This window comes from Drosophila bipectinata, chromosome 3L (genome assembly GCF_030179905.1).
Source record: "Drosophila bipectinata strain 14024-0381.07 chromosome 3L, DbipHiC1v2, whole genome shotgun sequence".
Classification (NCBI taxonomy): domain Eukaryota; kingdom Metazoa; phylum Arthropoda; class Insecta; order Diptera; family Drosophilidae; genus Drosophila; species Drosophila bipectinata.
The window spans coordinates 22,803,810-22,826,676 of record NC_091738.1 but is presented as its reverse complement, the minus strand read 5'-3'; the positions used below and the strand labels follow the sequence as shown (position 1 = coordinate 22,826,676).

General features: G+C 40.2%; 2 protein-coding genes across 3 annotated transcripts; both read right to left on the bottom strand.

Annotated features, from left to right (window-relative positions):
* Positions 1-54: 54 nt before the first annotated feature.
* LOC108122901 (uncharacterized) lies at positions 55-602 on the bottom strand. The gene is made up of 2 exons (XM_043213986.1): positions 585-602; positions 55-507 (listed from the first exon to the last, which is right to left on the bottom strand). The coding sequence occupies exons 1-2, from the start codon at positions 600-602 to the stop codon at positions 55-57; spliced, it is 471 nt and encodes a 156-aa protein (XP_043069921.1).
* A 163-nt stretch (positions 603-765) lies between these two features.
* On the bottom strand, positions 766-8,269 carry LOC108122883 (uncharacterized). Of its 2 annotated transcripts, XM_070280446.1 has the most exons (3): positions 1,417-1,497; positions 1,274-1,339; positions 766-1,221 (listed from the first exon to the last, which is right to left on the bottom strand). In XM_070280446.1, the coding sequence occupies exons 2-3, from the start codon at positions 1,331-1,333 to the stop codon at positions 766-768; spliced, it is 516 nt and encodes a 171-aa protein (XP_070136547.1). In that variant the 5' UTR covers positions 1,334-1,339; positions 1,417-1,497. The 2 variants fall into 2 exon arrangements, 1 of the variants encoding a protein (XP_070136547.1); XR_011442955.1 differs by lacking the exons at positions 1,274-1,339; positions 1,417-1,497 and adding an exon at positions 8,144-8,269 and having other exon boundaries at positions 1,090-1,221.
* Between the last annotated feature and the right edge of the window lie 14,598 nt (positions 8,270-22,867).

The window sequence follows — 22,867 nt, the reverse complement described above, 5'->3', positions numbered from 1 at the left end:
GTTTAAATTTTTATTTAAGGTTAAGTGACATTGACCTTTTGTAGCTTTTACGGCCTAGGCTTTTAAAGCGGCATAGACATTCAAGTCTAAAACAAAGTCCTCCTGCTTCGTCTTGAGCTTCCCATAGAAGAAGTGTGCCGACACGCAGTAGTTTCCAGGGAGCATGTAGTGCGGCACCTGCGTTGAGTCCATCTTCCAGCCCTGCAGGAAGTAATGCCCCTTGGGCACAGGACAGTTGTACATGAAGTTTCCATGGCGCAGCATGCTGTCGAACCAGCTCTTAAAGATGTTGGTTCTCACCGAAGAAACGACTGCGCACGGGTCTAGGATGTGAGCAAATAGGCGCTGGTAGCTTGTGCCCTTCTCGAACCTCATTTGAAAGTCGAGGAGGACCTTAAAGCCCCGGTGAATGGTCCTGGTCGTTACCATGTCCATGTACAAGGTGTTGTTTATAATGTCCAACGTAAAGTTGTCGAAGTGCTTTCTGCTAAATCGGGACTGTCCCGTCTGAAATGCGAAGAAGGACTTCAAACAAAAAGGCTATAAAATTCCAGTCTAAGTAAAGTTGAGTAAAGTTTACTTACTGCATGCGTGGTCACCATATGCTGAAAACAAAATAGGGAAATAATAACGCCTAACTTAAACATTTTTCCACTAACGCCAGTTGAAAACTGAGAGTCAAATTACATTTTCAGCCAGTGGATCAGACTAATTGTTTAAAAATGAAATCTGCAGAGCGAAAAGGGGACTCGGGTCACACATGGTTTACTTTATTTCTACTTCAAAAGAGCAGTCCAGCACGTAATCCTTAAACTGGTTCATGGTAAACTTCACTCGGTATTTTCCCGCATACAGAAATTTTGGAATATAAAGTGTGTTGTAGTTATAGTTCCTCAAGTAATAGCAGTTCGGCTCTACAGGACATTTCTTCTTAAAATTTCCAGAATTGAAAAACGTGGCGAACCATCTCTTGAACATGTTGTTCCTTTTTAGAGCCAACATATTGCACATGTCCAGGGAGTACTGGAAAATCTTCTGATACTTCATGGAGTTCTGCATTTTTATGAGAAACTCCATTTCCATCATAACCCCCGGAACCAGGTCTTTGATTAGGTAAAACTCCAGGAACATTCTAGCATTTTTCACCAGCATCGTCACGTTGGAAAGGTAACTCCGATTATAGTTCCCACACTCGCTATTCTGCATTATTATTGTTCCTATCTGCGATCACGTTGTTTAATGAAAAATACAAAACATTTCACGGCATATTTACCAAGGGAGTTGGAAAAACGGATAGGCCTATAACTAAAATTAAAAAACTTAAAACCTTCATTGAGCTCTGAAATTTGGAAGGAAATTCAGATTTTTACTAAGCTTGACTCTGTCCATTTCTCTGCTTAAATGTTAGCTATTTACCTGGTGATCCAAAATTAAAGGCTGTTTGTTTTAAACGGCCATTTGGTACCGTTTATATTTAATTGATGCATTGGGAAACAGTTTCTATAAACAAGTTGATCATTATCTTCTTGAATGAAGCTATTGGAGCGACCACAGGTGGTAGAGTCACATAACAAGCGTTGGATGTTTGTATTTGTGGCGCGATTACGGAATATAATTTTTAATAATGACAGTTGTTTATAGACCAACCATTATGAAACACAGTTTGATAAAAAATATTATTTTATTATGCATTATAACTTAAACATTACACTGGTATGGAAATATGTGTCAAATTATGAATGATTAATGGCTTCATAGGAGGCATCCTAGATATAAAAACAAGAAAGGAAAGAAAACTTCGACAATTTAAAAACTAAAAGACTAGAAGGTGAGGCGGACTCAGAAGGTAAAACTGATCAAAAATAATTCTTCCATTTAGTTCGAAGACTTTTGTGCAATTATAAACCCTCTGCAGAGATATGTATATTATACAAATCGATATAGAGAAGATCCAAGGCTTTCGGATTTTATCAGTATTCCTTTCTTATTTGGATGTGCAGCTTATGCGATAAGTTTTGTTTCACTACTTTCTTGAAGTATCCGCCATTGAAGCCTTGAATTGCACAAGGATTAAGGTGCCTCCACAGCCCACTGCCCCTGCAACCCTTCTAAAAGAGAGTCAGGCACTCGTGGAGCTCATCCTGAATGCAGGCAACGTGTCTATGTTTACCCAGCGTAGTGCCCAGCCGGCTCTACAATGCCGCGTTTATGTGCACGAACCACTGCAGAAAACAATTGCACGTAATTCTGCTTACGCTGTTACATTGCTACAATGCACGGCAAAAAAAAAAAAAAAAAACAGACGAAAGCGTTGTCAGCCTAGCCGTTGGATAGGATTTTTTCGTTTCTAGGTTTTTCCATTGCCCCTTCCTGCGGTTGCGACAGTCTGATGGCCAGGCATAGTGACAGTCGGACAAATGGATGGGCAGGCCAACCGAAGGGGCCGGAGTTGTCAGCCTGGCCAGTTGACCTGGGCGCTTAATCAGAATCGGGTCTGTCGAATCTACGGCGCCCCCCCACAATCCTCAATCGCCATCCGAATCTCCGGGCGGCGCCTACTTCCTAGATCCTGGTGTTGGCTAAATAAATATCTTGCTCCTATTCTCCCCTTTGTTGTTTATTTGTCTCTCTTCCTGCTTTCACTCCGTGACTAACTGGCGTGCCCGTTTCGGGGCCAGCCTGCATATTGCATTTATTTACATAGGCCGGGCTTGACTTTTGATTTTAAGCTCTTTGGCCGGTCTAACTGAATTCTCGGTCGGGGCTTTAGTCCTTGCAGCTGTCATGGCATCCATGGTGGATGTGTCCCTGCCCGTGTGGGCGACTGCTACTTTGGGATGACTTATACCTGTGTGGGTTTATAGATGCATTTGCGTGATCTGGTGTCACCGGTACAAAAGAGAGCTTTAAAACTCAATTTTGTTCTTTAATATGGCTCAGTGTGGCTGTGATTTGGGATAAGCGAGTGAAACTCCAATATTGACCTTCCCTTTTTTTCTGATCGGTAAGGGCTTTAAATGACTTGGTGGTTTTTTATTTTTTCAGCCATCCGACAAACCCTTGAAATTGCCTCGACAACAACTTTAGCCACGTTGCTCTGATTTAGCCTGAAAATATTTCTACAGCACATACCCGGATTCCTTTCTGGGAGTGCCCCTGCCACTTTGATTTGAGACGGCAATCAAAAGTGCAACAGGGAAAGACAATTTCACACTTGGCACGAAAGAAATATATTTTGCTTGACAAATATGCTGACCTGACCTCTCCTGGCAAACAGTGCGGAGCACTCGTGCAGGCTCTGGGAAAATGTCATCATAAATGCCGAAAAGGGCTTCGATGGTGCCAGAGGCAGGGGCAGGGGCAGAGGCAATCAGAGGCGCCTGAAAATATGCAATACGAAATACGAAAAATCAACAAGGATAAATGCAGCAAGGAAGATGCGAACGACCCCAATTACCCTCAACTTGCAGTCAGAATGGGAAAATCAGCCAAAGAAAGACAACGCCTACATATTCACGGGCGTCGGCATTTGTCACCTAGTAGAGCAAACACCTCCGGATGCACCAGCCCCGGGTGTGGGTGCCCGAGTGTATGCCTCTGTAATTGAGCCTACAGATAGGCCACCATGCCAAAGTATCCTCAGTAATCGACACTATGGCGAGAGGTAAGTCAGAGCTTGGAGCTGCTCCTTCGAGCCGCGTTTACGCCTACCGGCCTCCGATTGTAGGGGCACTTGTGCACCGCCGTCCTGAAGGCCTGGAAATGTGCAACGCCGCCATTGGCCGTCGCCAGACATACTCATAAAAATTACAGAGGGCCTTCGGATTGGTCAGCGGCCGCGATAAGGGCAGCTGGCTGTGCGCCTGCGCGCAGAGCGTACCTTCTTCTCAGCAAATAGAAGGAGCGCCCCCCGGTATGCAACGTGTTTTGCTTTTTGCTTTTCCATGACTACCCATGTGTATGAGTGTGTTTGTGAGCGGCTAAAGCTCTGCGCGTGGTGAAATCGGACAGGATATCGCTCTCGAGTGGTGGTGGTTTTTCCGCTCATTCAGGTTTATGTGCGCACTAATTGCATTGGAATGTTTCTGTCTCGCCGCTGTGGTTATTATTGTTACTGGCTGTCTGTGTTTGCATTCGCTTTCGAGTATAGTATGTCTTCTTGATTGCATTTTCGTTAGTAGGCCAACAGGAAGTGTTTTCATTCAGTGTTTTCTTAGCCCCATAGCCCCACATTAAAAATATCTATGTTTATACACTTATTTTCTATAGACTGTACTATGACTGACTGTTAAACATTATTTTGAATATAAATTACTATTACTTCCCTATATAATAAATTGAAACATGCCTGTCACAACCAAACATCCTTTGGAACAGCTTTCGTGTAGACTTTGGGAGTTGTCTCTCTCATAGTTGGTTCTGTCTCTTTTTATCTACGAAGTTACTCTTTGCAAAAGCCAACAATAATTTACATTGAATTCGCCGTGAGCTTTTCTGCATTGAAAAATATTTTTGGCTTTTCTTCAAATTCCTTTATTAATCCTTTTTAATTTAACTTAAGTTATTTCTACAATTGAAGCTTAATTAGACGTAGTTATGCATATATCAATGTTTTTACATTGAATTTTGTATTTAGCTGAATTTTGTATTTAGAAAAAAGCTCCCAGAGTGGAGAGTTTGGAGGGGAGGCTTTTACTTGTTGCGAATCCAAGAGCACATTTAAGCACAGAAAGGATAGAATCAAGCTTAGAAATAAATTCGCCAAGGTAGAGTGGCCGGAAAAGATTTAATCGACAATATTTTTACTTTGTCTTTTAAAAAAATTATTTATCTCTGTTTACTGGGAGTCATTTATAGAGCGATGGGCGACTGGGCGATTGCTTAGAGACCTACAGAGTAGGGATGCCTTGTGATAGCGCCAATGACCGCTCGGTTGTCTCCTTATTTGCCGGCTGGTCTGGGTCCTCGGGCCCCATCGGCATACGCAGCTTCGTTTCGTCCTGTCGTCGTTTGCAGGTGCTCTCGGCTGGCACAATGTCTCGTGCATTTGGATAGGTTCGTGTTTCGTTGCACAATTCGCCAGCCAAGGCGAGCTTCAAATTTTTTCGGAATGCGTTAAGGATCAGTTTTGCGCGAATTACGGTAACGAGAGGTTGCTGACGACACAGAGCCGGCATCGGGCAGAAGAAATTTTCTGTTGTTTCGCTTGTTGAAATTCCAAGGACTAGGTGTGTGCGTGTGTATTTTCCCCGGGATTTAGTCGAAATTTGAAAATACCTCTATGGACACTGACCTATGCCAAGAAACTCTCCAACGCGACTCACCTAAGCGAAGAACTAGGTCCTTTTGAAGACCGAATATACTATTGCCCAGTTTTTATATCGTCGTGTTCAATAGATGTAATAACAGATTCTTTAACCTAGTGCTTAAAATAATAGATTGTAGGCCAGAAATCTTCCGTTTGAAAACCATATCCCCAGGCTAACCAAATGTCCTAGAAATTTTTTAAAAGCTTTGAAACAGGAAAATTAAGAAGTCGCGAACCTTTCCCAAGATCGCTCGCTTAAATCTGAAATGGTTGTGAACTGTTGTAAAGTAATTGCAGTATCAGTAGAATTATTTATATTTAGCCGTATTGCATATTGTAAGAGTGGTGCACTAGACACCTTACACCATAGATCTATTCAAATTAAAAGTTAAGGGTCAAAGTCTCAGTACTCACTTGTTCATTAATGGTGCAGTGAAAGGTGTATTTTCCAAAATGATTATATTATAAGTGAATCGTCGAACCATACTTAATAAGTCCTAAACGGTTCAGAAAATTATCAAAAAAATTTAATAACAAAAAACTTCAAGCATAATTAAGTAATATTCCAAACTGGAGACAAGGTAAGCTGACAGTTCTTAGGAAAAATGAAATTTTTTAGAAAGAAATACATATTGGGATTAATTTTTATAAAAAAATACGCATAGATAACTATCAGTTTTCGGAAAAATATTTTTTCTTCTCGGAAATAATAAAACTTCTCACTGAGCTTGGAATTCTAAACCAATAATCCATTAGCACCTCTATTTGTAGGCGTTTGGTTATGGTTTTGATATTTGAATTGACAAAAAAATATACATACATAAGCTTGTGTGCAAAAAAAGTCTTTGACTTTTAGCAATTTATGTTGCATATAAAAGAATCTATCAGATTTTTTTTTAGAAACCATTTTATGTAAAACTGGCCCTTTTTAAAAAATTTTGGAACAGTATTTTTTGACTGTTTTGCAGCCATTAAACTGTACAATTATAAATCAATTCTGAAAATAAATGGAAAAACTATAAATGAATCTGATACACATATTTCTTTAAGGATCGGCCAACAATACCGGATGATTTCCATAAATCTTTCAATAGAAATCACCTAAACTGCAAGCTATCTTTGCTGCTTAAGCTTTTCGATCCAGTCTCAGGACAACCTGGTCTTAAATTAAAATTATTAAAGTATCATTTAGATTAGTTAGTTTCTTAGGAAGTTAGGAAAATGTTAGGATTAGTTAGGAAAATGAAAAAATTTTTAATTTGTAATTGTTGATGTATTTTTATTATTCAGTATTTGATTTTGAAGTTAAATATCTGTGAACAGTTTAAGCCTTTACAATAAGAGCTTAAAATCTTTTAATAATAAGTATAATGTGAAAAGATGGGAACGCTATTATGATAAGAGTAACGACTTGCTAGAATGCAATACTTTTATCAGACTTTTAAATTTGAGCTACTATTAAAATTTCAGAGGTCATTTACACTTTGAGAGTGGGTGAAATCGGGAAAGAGCCATCTTAGGTGGGAAGTAGCTGCATAAACGCTTTCAGTCCAAGAACAAATCCTGATGCATTTGAGTGAAGTGAATCGAATTAATGTGCAATCTGTGCAAGAGTTTTAAGTTTAGGATTTTGAATAAGAAATTTTGGGTTCCTCAGGAACGGCCTCTTTATTTGCAAAAAATGTTTATAAATATTGTTACAATTGAAAGCTCAGAATGAAGCTAGTTATATTGAAGTGGAAACTGAGAAGGGAACAGTTAATACATAAAGAAAAGCCTTTTTAAAAGTTTTTTAGTTTTAAGGAATCTTTACAATGAAATAAATTAGTCCCATCCCACACGGGCATCAAATAACATTTAAGATGGAAAGCATAATTCCCAAATTTATTGTAGTACCATTCTATTAGGAAAGCTTTTCGGGGTTCATTAAAAATCATTGCATACTCAATAAATAATCTAAATAAAATTTAAATTTTAAAGTGGTAGCCCAATAAATCCTTAGAAAAACAGTAGGCTCTATATTTATTCTTAAGCATAAATGCAGAAAGGAAGGATTTTAAAAAATTCGCCTTTCTGAAAAAATGGTTAGCTTTAAAAAAATCTTTCGCAGGAAATTTTTTCTTAAGTTATCAAAAAACAAGAAAGGAAAGCTAACTTCGGGCGGAGCCGATGTTGATATACCCTTGCAGTTAAAACCGGATATAAATCGCAAACCGATTCTTATGATTAAATCATAATAAAACCAATAAACTAAAATAAAAAATCTAAAAAAAAAGTCCCAAACTTCTATCTTCAAAAGTACCAAAGTTGGTATTTCTACCAAAAACCATTTCCGATCGTTCAGTTCTATGGCATGTCGTAATGTTTTGCCAAAGATAGCTCTCGTGTCAAATTTGAACTCTCTAACTCTAAAAACACCAAAGTTATACCATTTCTGATCAATCAGTTATATGGCAGCTATAGGATATAGTCGACCGATCCGGGCCGTTCCGACTTATATACTGCGTGTAAAGGAAAGAAGGGTGTGTGCAAAGTTTCAAGACGATAGCTTTTAAACTGAGAGACTAGTTCGCGTAGAAACGGACAGACAGACAGACGGACAGACAGACGGACAGACGGACATGCTCATATCAACTCAGGAGGTGATCCTGATCAAGAATATATATACTTTATAGGGTCGGAGATGTCTCCTTCACTGCGTTGCACACTTTTGGACAAAATTATAATACCCTCTGCAAGGGTATAAATATATATTTATATATTATATTATTTATAAAATTTATGAATATATATATAGGTTATATATTTAAGAAAATAAATTCTTTCATTCATTACCTGGGAAAAATTAACAAAAATATTGTGTTAATATTTGAGACCGAACCGTTTATTTATTTTCAAGAAATCCAAATCACCGACTTCAGAAACACGCTTCCAAAGTTATCCGGCTTTCTTTGTTGCACTCTGAAATGAGCATACAAATTAGTGTACAGCTTCGAAAATATTAATCGTGTTGAGTTCAAATTTTGGAAGGACATGTATTTAAATTAAAAAAACATGCGTACGATTAATATGTGATGAAAAAATCATGAAAATGCAAGCGAATTTATGTGAACCTATAAAAAAAAATTTATCTAAAAAAATAAACAAAAATAAACTTTTACTTGCATTTTTTCCACATAAGGAACCAAAAATGAGGATGAACGATAAAGGACTTAATTTTTAATAATTGTGGTTTGAGTATCAGAGATTAATTTTTGTATTTCAAATTCTATTTAATTTATCATTATTATTCGTAATTAACCATGCAGGTCGGGGCCGTCGTTATAAAATTAGCGGCAATTTTTCGTAAGGCTTGTGGGTTTAAATAATACTTTGGGATGTTATCAAACTATCTTATCAGTTTCCCCATTCTTGCGTAGAATTGGCAATATGGAAATATGGGGCAGGAAAAACACTGTTTTTCTATAAAAGGTCAAATACAAAAACTTATTGAAAATTATTTAACAGCATTCGAAATTTATATAAGAAGAATGCCAGTATAGAAAGAGTAAGAAGTCGAATAATTACTATATATAGAATATACTATATTTAAAACCTTACTAAGCTCTCAAAAATATTTATTTTGAAAGCTGTAAAAAGTATAAATTTAACTTGACTTTTTTTTTAAATATGATAAAAAGTACTATTTGACAACAAAAATATTATTTTCTAAACTATAATAAATTGACATAGCTGCCTATCTAATATATGGTATATTATAATAATAATAATAACTGCCTATCTTTAATTAACTTAAGTTAAAACGAGTAAGGCTTTAATATTGGGAAAAATTTAATTAAATTAAAATTTATTTACTTTTAACTAAAATAAGTTTTAAAATATCAAAAATTAAATATAATTTTATTTTATCATTTAATTAATAAAGTTTTAAATGTCCGAAGTACTTTTTGACGGGACAGTGTATTATTGGGTCTATAAAAAATGTTTAAATTAAATTGCTTTAAAATACTTTAAAGGAGAATCTCTATGATTTTTCAGCATTCTATTGGGGAAGTAAGTGGAAAGGGATTGAGTCAAAACATTTCATTAAAGGCAGTAGCAAGCACAGTAAAAAAATACACAACAGCAGCTGGAAACAAAATGTTGACAAAAAGCGTAAAACACACAACTCAATAGTGCACAAAATGAAAATGACACAACATGCAAAGAGCAGAAACAAAACAAAAAGAGGAGCAGCGCAAAAAAATGTTTTCCAAACTGACCAGTGGACTAAAAAACACTCTGACAGACAGACCAAACCATACAAATAAATACGCAGTCAAAGGCAATCAACGTCCGCTAGCAAGGCATATCCCTTCCCCTTGACAACTACCGATATTTGATTTGAAAACATTCCGAAAACGCTGTCTGAATGCGTTTCGGCCATTTCTTTTGAATGCTCGACAGCATCATCAGTCGCATTTGGCCACAAGGATCGTTGCAAATAAATAAGTGCAGCAATCGGCACAGCAATTACAACGCTGTCCAGTCATTTGAAACTTTTTCAAGTAATTTCTGACTATTGTTTTGTTACCTTCATGGGCGGCATGTTAGTTTGCATTTTATGACTGAGTTCATGAGGAGTCATCAGATTTCACTGAGGTCTTTATTAAAAGTTCATTTTTACTTTTACACATGAACAGTGCATTAAAAGGTATTGGAGTATATTGGGGTAAGGTATTTATTGAAGGGCAATGTATTCTCTTGGATCGACAAGATTATATCGGTTTCGTCTATTGCAATAATTTTGATACGTTAAATATTATTTGAATTTTATTTAAGTTTTGAAAAATCCGCACACGAGTATTGTCTTGTTTTTGACAAGTCTTACGCCAATGTAATTATCCAGATTTGCCTGTCTTTTTGTCTTATAGGTGCTATTAAGTTTTGAGGTTATGTTGCAGCCCAATAGGCAGAAAACAAAAACAAGAAGTAGGGGCAGAAGTCGAGTTTCAAACTTTAACAACCTTTAACAACAAATTTCACAAACTTATTATACCAGTAAACCAGTACTCGAAGAGTAAAAGTGTATACTGTCTTCGTGTAAATGTATTAGGCATAGAGAAGAAATCATCTCCGAACCCATAAGTTATACCATAAGGTACATACATATGTAAAAATTCTTGATCAGCATTAACAGCCGAGTCGATATAACCATGTCCGTCTGTCCGTTGGAATGCGTATGTCTCTGAGACTACAAGAGATACTCCAGAAAGACTCCACCCATCCCCCAAGTGCGCACACGAAGTACAGGAAGGTATTTTGAAAAAGTTTTGATGCCGAACTATTTTTATAGAAAAACCTCATACAAAATTATATTCCAGTCCGAGGTCAGACCATGTTTACTTCATGTTTTCGGGGTCGCTGAATTCGAATCCGAGGTCTTAAAAACTCCAGAATGTCAGGGTTACGATATACTCTCAAAAAACCCCATAAAAAATTATATTCGAGTCCGGGGGTTTCGAATTTTTGAGGTTATGTCAGAACCCTGACGTGCAAGGGGTTTTTGGACCTCGGATTTAGATTCAGCGACCCCGAAAACATATAGTAAACATGGTCTGACCTCCAGACCCGAAAAAATATTTTTTTTGTGTGGCTATAGTGTGGCTATTACAGACATTTAAATTCCGGTGTTCATATTGGCGCGCTATAATTTATAACGCGTCAATATCGGATACCATTTAAGATAGAACTATTCGATTTCGAACATAGACTCCTATTATACTCCTTGTGTGAAAATTTTGCCACGCCTACTCATGCGTAACGGTCCATGTTTTGATGCCAAACTGTTTCAATGGCTAATCCTTACCATTCACCCCAATTTAGGAGGAGTTTTAGACTTTATGTTCCGCTTCCCTGCTGGACTGCTCAAAACTTTACTGCTTAAAGATTAGTGATCGGGACCACCACCCAAGTCGATATAAGAATGTACGCCTGACCGTCTGTCTGTTTTTTCGTCCCTTTGTCTTTCCGTCTGTCTGTTTTATACTATAAAACTGATTGATCGGAAATGCCATAACTTTGGATCTTTTAAAGCAACACAATTGGTATTTCTGTCCAATTCATCCGACCAACCAAATTGCATAAGGGTTGGCCGACTATATACTATTGGTTTCAAGGTTTGAACTTTTTACAATTTATATTTTTAATAAAGATATAGATATTATTTATACAGATAATAACAATCTCATAACGAATGTTCATTTATCCCATCTTAACTGCAAGTGTATATCAACTTAGGGTCCGCCCGAAGTTAGCTTTCCTTTATTGTTTATAATAAAATTCTCATAAGGATCAGCAAACTTTATACGATATTGTCAAGATGCATCCGATCTTAACTGCAAGAAATGTCAACTTCGACTTTCCTTTCTTGTTCATTAAAGCTCTTACTATATTTTCTGAGTTGTTAAGAACTCGCCAAACTGTTATTTTATTAACTGTTATTAAACTGTAGGATATAGTTCGTAGTTCGTTTCTTAGAGACAGAAAGACGGATGGACGCACATGCTTATAGCAACAAAGGAGATGATCCTGATAAAGAAAATATATTCTTTATACTAGTAATAATAATTATATAAATTACAAGCTAAGACTAATTTTTAAATTTTATTTAAACAAGAAAGGAAAGCTAACTTCGGGCGGAGCCGAAGTTGATATATCCTTCCAGTTAAAACCGGATATATATCGCAAAAATCGGATATAGTTGAACGATTCTTATGAGAATATCATGATAAAGCCAATTAATTACAATAAAATATCTAAAAACAAGAAAGGAAAGCTAACTTCGGGCGGAGCCGAAGTTTATATACCCTTGCAGTTAAAACCGGGTATATATCGCAAACATCGGATATAGTTGACCGATCCTTATGAATACATCATAATAAAACCAATTAACTAAAATGAAAAATCCAAAAAAGGTCCCAAACTTCTATCTTCAAAAATAAGAAAGTTGATGTTTCTACCAAGTACCATTTCCGATCGTTCAGTTATATGGCAGCTATAAGATATAATCGGCCGATCCTAATGAAATTTGGTAGGTTGGATCAACTGACCAAAAATAGAATCTGTACTAAGTTTCAGCATTCTATCTCCAAACACGAAAGTTGGGTCATTTCCGGTCGTTCAGTTATATGGCACCTATAAGATATAGTCGGCAAATCCTTATGAAATTTGGCATGTCGTAATGTGTTGCCAAAAATAGCTCTCGTGTCAAATTTGAACTCTCTAACTCTAAAAACACCGAAGTTATACCATTTCAGATCAATCAGTTATATGGCAGCTATAGGATATAGTCGGCCGATCCCGGCCGTTCCGACTTATATACTGCGTGCAAAGGAAAGAAGGGTGTGTGCAAAGTTTCAAGACGATAGCTTCAAAACTGAGAGACTAGTTCGCGTAGAAACGGACAGACAGACGGACAGACAGACGGACAGACGAACATGCTCATATCAACTCAGGAGGTGATCCTGATCAAGAATATATATACTTTATAGGGTCGGAGATGCCTCCTTCACTGCGTTGCACACTTTTGGACAAAATTATAATACCCTCTGCAACGGTATAACAAGAAAGCAAAGCTAACTTCAGGCGGAGCTGAAGTTGATCTACCCTTGCAGTTAAAACCGGATATATATCGCAAACATCGGATATAGTTGGCCGATCCTTATGATTACATCATAATAAAACCCTTTAATTACAATAAAAAATCTATAAAAAAGTCCCAAGCTTCTATCTTCAAAAATACGAAAGTTGATATATCTACCAAATACCATTTCCGATCGTTCAGTTTTATGGCAGCTATAGGATATAGTCGGCCGATCCTAATGAAATTTGGTAGGTTGGATCAACTGACCAAAAATAGAATCTGTACTAAGTTTCAACATTCTATCTCCAAACACGAAAGTTGGGTCATTTCCGGTCGTTCAGTTATATGGCACCTATAAGATATAGTCGGCCGATTCTTACAAAATTTTGCATGTTGTATTATTTTGCCAAGAAAAGCTCTCATGTAAAATTTGAATTCTCTAACTCTAAAAAGTTATACCATTTCCGATCAATCAGTTATATGGCAGCTATAGGATATAGTCGGCCGATTCCGGTCGTTCCGACTTATATACTGCGTGCAAAGGAAAGAAGCGTGTGTGCAAAGTTTCAAGTCGATTGCTTTAAAACTAGTTTGCGTAGAAACAGACAGACGGACATGTTCATATCAACTCTGGAGGTGATCCTGATCAAGAATATATATACTTTTTAGGGTCGGAGATGTCTCCTTCACTGCGTTGCACACTTTTGGACAAAATTACAACAAGGGTATAAAAAGCAATAATAAGAGTTATACATATTTTAATTTTTATTATAATTTATTTTTTTGTATTATAATTTTTAATTTTTTGGTACTTTATTTTATTTAAGTACACATTTTTTTGTAAATTATATAAAGAGTCGGATTTATCTCCTTCAGTGTTTTGCACACATTTTTGACCAAAACTTAAACACATTCTGCAGGGGACCTACATACATTCATATTGAAAGTCATTATTTTAAAAGTTAATAATAGTTCCATAAGAATCGACGAACTACATATATGTACATGTACATGTACATGTACATGTACATATGTACTACGACGAACTGATATATGTACAGCCGATTTGATGTATAAATTTTAATAGGAACAAACTTTTAACTGAAAGAAAATATAAATTTCTTCCCCACCCAAAGTTAGCTTTCCTTTCTTGTTCGTTTTCGTATCGTATCAAAGTTCTTTCTTGAATTAAAAAAATTATTTACTTTAGTTAAAATATATTATACCTTAACAAAAACAACTAATTAAATTACTACAAATGAGTCATTTCTCATTTCATTATAAATTCGAGTTCGAATAAGAGTCCATTTTTCCTCTAAAGCTCTAAGGTCCTCTACAACACCCTGCCAAGTAAAAAATGTATTTATGTATTTGTCTGCATCCTTTCAAGGCGTAATGAGCTCCAATTAATTGTAAACGACATCACTATTAAAATATTTTACCAAAATAATAATTTTCTTGGCACTGTTCCTTAACACGTTTTTGTTCCATACCCATCGTTAGGCTATAATTGCTGCAGTCTTATTAAAGAACTTAACGACAATATTCTATATGAAATGGAACTCAAATACACTTTCTTTTTGTGAAGAGATTTAAAGGATTCGAGTGTTTTACGAAAAATTCGGCCACAATATTCCCCGTGGACGCATCCTGATCAATTTGTCATTGCGATTGGCTTTCCTAATTAACAATTCAAATAAATCGTTTCCATCGGACCAAAATGTTGCAAAGTGAATGAAATTTAATTGGAAATTTAATTGCTTTTGTGGTCGGAATGTGACATAAGCGCCCTTTTACCTGTAAACTCCTCGGTTCGGTAACTCCATTTCCCCAACAACGAGACACTTTTTTATTACAGCTCTTAATTTAGACGTGTCCATCTATCGGTGGTGTTGTTTGCTGGCTTTTGTTGTTTTAATTATTTGCGGTTATATTTATTTAAATATTTACCAATTCAATTAGGATGGCCGAAAAGAATTTACTTCGAACGGTGGTCTGCCATTCACGCCGCTAAATAATTTCAATTAATCTAATGTCATATCTGAGAAATACTATCTGCAGACATCATTGGAGGGGATCTGGTCGCAGACGTTTTCAGCACGTCCTTTCTATATTTTTTCGGCGTTTTCTTTGGCTGCGTGCCAATTATAAAAGTGATTTTTCTGTAAGCTGCACCCAAGACCCCAGAGCAGACTATACTCCGGACTCCGAACTGCACTCACGGACGTCTCACCCCCATGTGTGGAGCTCGCTACCGTCGACGGGAAGTCATAAGACGTATGAACTTGTCGCCATTGCCAGCCAAAGGAAGCCGGAGCCGGTGCCGGAGACGGAGCCAAAGCCAACGAAAGCCAAAAGCCGGGAAAAGTCGGAGAAGTTGACGGCGAGCTCTCTGACAGATTCCTCTGTTTGGGTCGGTTTGGCGTGGGCTAAAGAAATGCGATAAATTGAATGACTGACGACGTAGTAAATACTTTTCAGACAGCGGTGGAGTGGGTTGCGAAATCACTTGGATCAATTTCCACAGACACATACGACAAATTGCGCGTGGTTAGATTTTTCTTTCGTGGCCTGTCCTCTATCCTTTCTAGCTTGACATGTGTATGGAGTTCGGCGTGGCAAGGTGAGGAGAGCTACTAGTTGGCGAAGTCGATTTTGGATCTTGTCCTCCTCCCGCAATTCTAGGGTAGTTTTCCCCAAGTCGCCTTTATCTGCTTAAGCGTAGACCTACGGAGTCAGGCCGTACGCCGTAATGCTAATGCGCTTCTCGCACAAGGAGCACGCTAATTTAAATGCACAAAAACTTTCGAAAGCTGATTGTGTTTGCCCAAAGTCTCGTTTCATAATTTTGCACAAATTGCGGTTTTCCAGGCAACGAACTGCCAGCAAAACTGGCAACAACAGCGACAACCGCCAATCGCTTTGGCAACTAATAAAAATGTTCAGTTTCCCCCGGCTGTCCCTCTGGCTTTGCTCTCGACTCCATACATGTGTAAAAATTTACACCACCGGTCGGGGAAGTGATGGGAGGTGGCGGGCCAAAGGATTCGTTAGCCACCGTGGAGGCAGCCGGCCACCAGCAGCCGTCAGCCGGGCTGCCATTTTTGTTGCCAACTCGACATATTTCAATCACGTAAATTTATTACGTAAACATTTGCTTTGCTTTTCGCACACAATTACGAAGAGAAGCTGTGAGCAGACGGCGGTTAGGGGATAGGGGCGGGGCAGAGACAGGGGCGTGGTGAGGGGCTCCACCGCAGGGAGGGTGCATTTACGGTGGCAAGCGAAAAAGGCCAGCGGATCTCCAATGCAGCAGCACGCAAATTTCATTTTAAATCTTTTCATGCCGCACCCAGTGCAACACTGCCCGGGGCAGCCTTTGGCCATCCTGGCCAGCACAGTTCCCCTCCCAACTCGCTCCGGCTAGGGTAGGCTGCCTGCCCTTTGCTGGCTGGTAATATCCATAATGGTTTTACCAATATGGTGAGCAATTTTTATTAATGCATATGAGTGGGCGACGGTATCCGGGTGGCCAAGCGGGTCAGCCGGCCCTCCGCCACCCACAGAATCTATCCGCCCCAAGCAGCTGCCGCTGCCTCGGGGGTGCTTATGTGCGTCTCCTGCGGGCGGGTTAAATGGACTTTTGGCTTTTTGATCTTTAAATATTTGTACAACGCTTTGATGTCCATATAGTGACCTTCTGTCACGAGCTTCGTTTTTCATTCCCGCCTTTCCTTTCATTCCAAGACACATAAAGGGCGGGCCGTAATGAATCCAAAGGATTCGGAACATATGCGTAGTCTGGCTTGTAACGGGTGCTACTTTTGTGCCAGCACCCAATAATCCATGCACCTGACGACAATTTGAGTAATGATCTATTGACAGGTGGGAGGGACACACTGGAGAGAAAATTAAGTGGGCTCCTTGGACCCGCCGACAGCCGGATTTCATAATAATCAAATGGAAAGCAGCATAATAAGCTGGCGCGTCGCTGTCGGGGATGGGAAAATCACCTTTCTAAGATTGATGCGCAGTGAAGTCCGCTGAAAGTAGCGACAAAGCGCTTTAAGGGAAAGAAACTTGCTGGCGTTCTATAATTGAAATATTTGCATAATTATTAACCGTGTTTTCGAAGGGAAATCTCATTAAATGGCACAGAAGCTTAGCGCGGACTTGATCCTCTAAAGTCTGGAAAATGCAAATGGCGTGAAATCCAGAGGCAAAAAGAAAAAGTTTCCAGAGGGAAAACTCAGAACTATAAAGGAAACGCCTAAACGGAGCTTTGGGAGGTGGCCAAGTGGGAGGGAGTAGCCCTCGTCCTCTCCTACTCGCCGCCCCCTCGACTATTGCGACTCCTCCGAATCGGGAGTCAAGAGCGACGTCGGCAAGGCATATGAACATACAAAATATCGCTACAAAGGAGTTGATTACACAAAGGAAAATTACGACGAATCATTTCCGCTGCTTGGCTGCTTACACGACCGGCGAGTCCAGACCCCTGCTCCTTGCCATTTCCGCTCCGCCTCAGTTGGGGCAGGCTGACGGGTAACTGCTCGTGTAAAAAGCTGCAAAAACAAAGCCTTTCGCTCTCGAGTGAGATAGCAAAAAAAGGGAAACGGTTTGTTCGGCGTAACTCTGCTAGAAACTACTAACGAGCAACGAACGACTTTGCTCCACAAAGAGTTTGGGGTGCCAAGCCTTAAAGGTGGCGCTTCATTTAATATTCTGGTACCTCGCATCAAGTTGACATCTTTTTGGGCCACATAAATTATATTTAATTGAAATTCTTTCGCGAGCGGCAGCGGGAAATTAGGCAGAGGTCGAGGCAGACAGCAACTTGCTCGCACTCATAAATCGCTCGGGTGTCAGAGCGTCAGCACTAAGCCCAAAGCCCAGAGCCCAAGGACCTCAAGACGGGGGACCGACTGCTCCAAGGTGGGCTAGGAAGGACTTGTAAACGTCAGCGATCGCCTAATGTTTCCATGCATCATAAATTTCATTGAAAAGCGCTTCCGTTGCGCCATTTGCAGACGTTTCGGATGGCGGGCACCTGGCGCTCCACCTCCTCGGCCTCCTTGGCGTGCCTTCTTGGCCCTAAGTCGCCTTGCCGACTGACTTGCACATACAAAATGCATAAGGGAAATGAATTGCTTAACGAGCAACCGCAGTAGCTCCGCAAGGACTGCGAGGATATGCAAGTGTAAATCAACACCCGACGCACACAAGCGCCGCAGACAGTGGGGCGGATAGTGTGGGAGCGTCCCATTTTATAAGCTGTCGAAAGTAGTTAACCGTTTTTCATAATTTATTTATGGGCGCCACGGAGGGAGTCGCATTTAAACGTGCTTTATATTAAGTGCGCGCAGTTTATGGCTCATTCGGCCATAAAAAAGGATTAGGGTCGCAGCCCAGTATGCAAATCGTGGGGAGGCCGCTTGCTCTGCGAGGTATGTTCCCGGGCCATTGTAAGCCCTTGGATTGGCGAACTTTGCCACAATTAGAGCGCTGCAGCTCACTCATTGGCAAACAGTTATCCGCAAGTTAGGCTACTAACACGATTAAAGCATTTGCTGCAAATAAAACTTGCAACTTTTCCAAAAACTTTCACTAAGGAGGCACCTCCACACAGGGCGTAGAAGCGTAGAAGTGGGAAGGCCGCAAACTTCCACCTAACGACTGCCAATTGATGTTGTTAATGAAATAATTTCTTATAACGGGTGGAAAAGTTTCACTAGCTGGTTGGGAAAGCGAAACTCAGCGCTTAAGTTTTGCGGTTGCCTGGCCGATAATTTGGCATAGATTCTTCTCCTGGCCTCTCCACCTTTCTTAGCCTGCCCCCACTTCGACTACCACTTCCACTACCACAGTTGGAGTAGAAAAGAGCAGCGCCATAGCTCCGGGAATGGCTACATTTATAAAATGTATCCCAGGTCTAGCCCCAAGTTCTTAAGTCCTTTGTGCATTTGTGCTTCATTATGCGCAACTCGTTTTTGTTTGACTTGGCAGGGCCAGAAAGTCTAAACAAATTTTGTTTTCTTGCCTGCACTAGGTATGAGCCCCAGCCCCGAACACCCCATTGACTGTCCGCCCGTTCGCACTCATCAGCAGGACTCTCAAGTCTGCTTTCGTGCCATTGTGCGCTTTGTTTAATGTTATGTAAACTTTTGCTCCTTGGCTACTTTCCTTGTCCTGCCGCACTCGTTTCGACTATCTATTCAGCCATTCATTTGCCGTTTTCAAATGTTTTGTTGCCCGTTTTTTGAGGTCCTGACGAAGGCCGGGCCGGCCCCACTTAAAGGCCTTTAAAGTTGCCGTCAAATTGAGTCGTCGCACGCCGAACGATGAATCCTTCAGCGCTCAGCTCAAGTACACAATCTCCTTTCCAGGATTCTGCGAAGCTGACAAATTTTTTGCTCCGCTGACTGTGAGAAGTCAATTGATTGATGACTTTTCAATATGGCAACCGCATCAGCCACAAATGTAAATACTTTCTGCTCGTCCTTATCGCTGCGCAACCTGATTCATCCCCTCCATTGGCAGCGGACTGGCTCCGCTTCCAGCCCGGCACTCAACTCTGGATTACATGCGATTTATTTATGATTTTCTACGCTGGTATTACCGAACGTTTGGCTTATTTTTATTGTCAGTGGCTTTGCTCTGCTGGGGGATGTCGTCCCGTTTCTTGCCTCAATTCTGTCCTCCTGCAGACCCGTTTCCTGCCCTGCAACTTTCGGCGGACGGACAAGTTTCCTACGCCCAACTTTAGCAGCCAAGTGGCAACATTTAATTGCTCAAAAAAATATTTCACAAAAAATCAAACTCGACGGAGACCAAACAATAAAAATGTTGCCAATTGTTGTATTTTATGATGTTGCTCAAAAGTTACCAACTACGCTGCAACGTGGGAGGAATTTCGGTCTCAGGGCCCAAACGATTTGTTGTATTTTATTTAACGTTGTCAGCTGAAGTTTAGTTGTAAACTTTCAGGAGTGATGATGTGCCGAGGGACGGGTAGCTTTGACCTTTAAAACGACGATAATTTGCTTACGACTTGTGAGTAAATATTCCTTTTGGACAATTTAATTTAAAAGCTAACATCACTGTTTCAGGGCTAATAATAATTTAGTTATTATTAGCTTTATAATTTATTTATAAGGTATTAGCTTAACAATTTAGTTTAAATGTAAAAAATATATCCACTGAATTAAACGGATTGCACAAACCATAGTAATTTAATCTTGGAAAAGGCGGATGCTGCTATAAAATTGAACAAATATATATATTACAATATATCATTTTGGTCAGCACAACCGATCCACAGACTTACAAGATTAACCGAATGGAGAAAAGCAAACTTACAACGCTTCTAGTCTAGTTTTTTCTTTAGCCCCGGAGAAATTACTCAAAACCAGAGTAGAGAATATGTGCCAAGTTAAGAAAGATATAGACTTTTTGGGTTTCCGGGCAGACAGTTGATTAAAGTGCATTAGTGCTTCAACTAGCGAGTTCACTCCATAGAATCCTTTCTCCTTGTGTCTTCCAGGGATCCTACTTTTTGCAAGGCTTTTTCATTACGCGTTCTCTGTTTCTCGGTGGCGATTGCGGATTTCTACGCTGATGTTTGTTGTTTGCTCGCTGCACTTAATGTAATTAATTTTAATTAAAATCCAACGGAAGCGTGAACAAAAAATTTGCCACAGTAATGAGCACAAAAGTCCGTCTATCCGACTGACTGGGTGTCGAATGGTGAACTTGCGTCCCCCGCCCGGACTCACGTGCCTCGGCCCGCGTCTGCCATCGCATATCTTTCGCGCCTGCAGAGCGCGGAATAAAAAGGTAGCCTGCTTTTCAGCGCAGTCCTCTCGGTGGGTAAAGCGCAAATAGAAGCGGTGGGGCGCAAGTGTGGGTGGCAGTGCGGGGCAGATGTGTTTGGCTAGCTGCTGGCCCGTAAATTCAAGTTACAACTGCGATGAAGCGTTTGGCAAACATTTTAAAGTTGCCATTTAAGTTATGTACTCTGTTGTCGGATGTTGCACTTTTCGAGCTGGCTCAGCTCCGCAGGACTCCGAGGGTAGGGCAAATGTTTGCAAATCGTTACGTAAATATAATTGCGGATCATGGCGAATAACAATTGTAGTTAATGGCTGTGTGCTATGAAGAGATAAGCCAACAAATATTATGAAGAATGCCATCAGGATAAGATTCTAGGACAGTGAATGGAAACTAGATGGCAAAGCTAGAGCTAGCTTGAATTTTTTACCCACTTTTCGCCGAGGCCTCCGACTCGAAAGTCCCTTAATTTCTCCATACCCATATGGTGCAACCAGACAATAGACCCTTGTGCAGGACATGGAGGAATAAACTTTCCACGCCCCATATTGACAGTGGGCGTTATGTGCGTCTTTTGCACCTGCCGGCTCCTAAAAGCCCCGACAGTTCCCTGCGTCTGTTTGCCGGCAGCTGCGTTGCACTTTTGTGTGCCGCATTCTGTGCTATAAACAAATAAAACTCTCCCCCCACCACCACCTGCCACCCCCGTACCCATACAATATATTTTATTTCCCTCCTTCACGAGCTTTCTCCGCATTTACCAGACATTGCATTTTTACCTCCTATGCCGATTCACGCGCTGTTGCACAAAGCAAAGTCGGCGTTTCCCGCCCCATGCTCGGGCATCATGCGCCCATGCTTCCACCTTCTGCCAAGGCTCAATTGCTGGGCTATGTTTCACTGGCTCCTCTGGCATTCATGCCGGAGACTGCGAAATGCGAGCTGCAAAATGCGGCGCGTCAAACAAATAGAAAAATGTTGCACGTGGCTGGGAAGATTTAAATAAATCAGAGCCGAAGCGGCAGCGGGCTTTAAAAGTTGCCAAGAAAGGCTTTTGGGGTTGCAGGCAAGAAAGTGTTTACATCCACTCCGACTTAAAGTGGTGGGCGTTCTTTTTAAAGCTGCTCGAGCTGGACAGAAACCGCAACCTACAGCTGCAGTGGCTCCTGAAAGCCTGTTAGCCAGGTAGGAGACATAGACAAACACATCCGTTGCACTCCGGACACCAACCCATGCGAGGAGCGACTAGTGCGGACACAAATACACAGGGCCTATACACAGGAAACAACTTGTAAAAATTATGCTTGTGAATTGAAATAATAGACATTTATTGACATAATAAATAGACTAGAATCTGAAGGTTTATAAAATCTTCATGAAAGAAACAATATTATCCATTCTAAAATACAAACTTTTAGATTTAAAAAAATGTTTCCCTCCGTGCAAGGCCATAGGAACGGTTTTGAGGTAGTGGAAGGGTTACTTCAAAATTTAAGAGTTTATAAAATTAACATCGTCATGGCATTCAAGCAGACCCCGACACTGCATTCGCATCTCCGTCCAGGACTGCAAATATCCTTTGAGCTGCCGTGGCTGCTTTGCATTTGTATGGAGTTAGTCTGATCTGTGGCAGAGTGTGTGTCAGTGCAGTGTTTGCGCCTCGTGTCGTGTTGGCATTTGTCGTTACAAACTTAATTAATGTTATGCCGAGGAGGGGACTTCCTGGTCGCCCCGCTTGGCCCGAAGCTCTTGACTTTTGCCAAGCCCGGCAGAAGTGTAAACCAGTTCGGGGTCGGCTGCCGACGGCTTTGAGGACACGCTGTCAGTTTCAGCTGATGTTTCATGTCTCGGCCAGCAAGCCGTGTGGGAGAGGAGTCATACTTTAAGGGAATCAAATGGCTTTAGGAGGCCTTTCTATTGATTGGGAGCACAACAATGTTTTAAACAATGTTTTATGTGATAAAATGGCACTTAGAAGTTACTACCCTAGTCACTACCCTACTCCTTTCAAGGAATCTTGGGCATTTGCAAATGTTGTTTTTGGAATCGTCAAAGCGTATCGCCTGGCAACGGCGTAACTTCTTTTGCGGATCCTCTTATGATAT

Bases quoted from the DNA above. Each gene is read 5' to 3' on its own strand.
- LOC108122883 (XM_070280446.1), bottom strand. From the start codon at position 1,333: ATGAAGGTTTTAAGTTTTTTAATTTTAGTTATAGGCCTATCCGTTTTT. The intron at 1,222-1,273 runs GTAAATATGCCG...ACGTGATCGCAG, and splicing joins CCGTTTTTCCAACTCCCTTG to ATAGGAACAATAATAATGCA.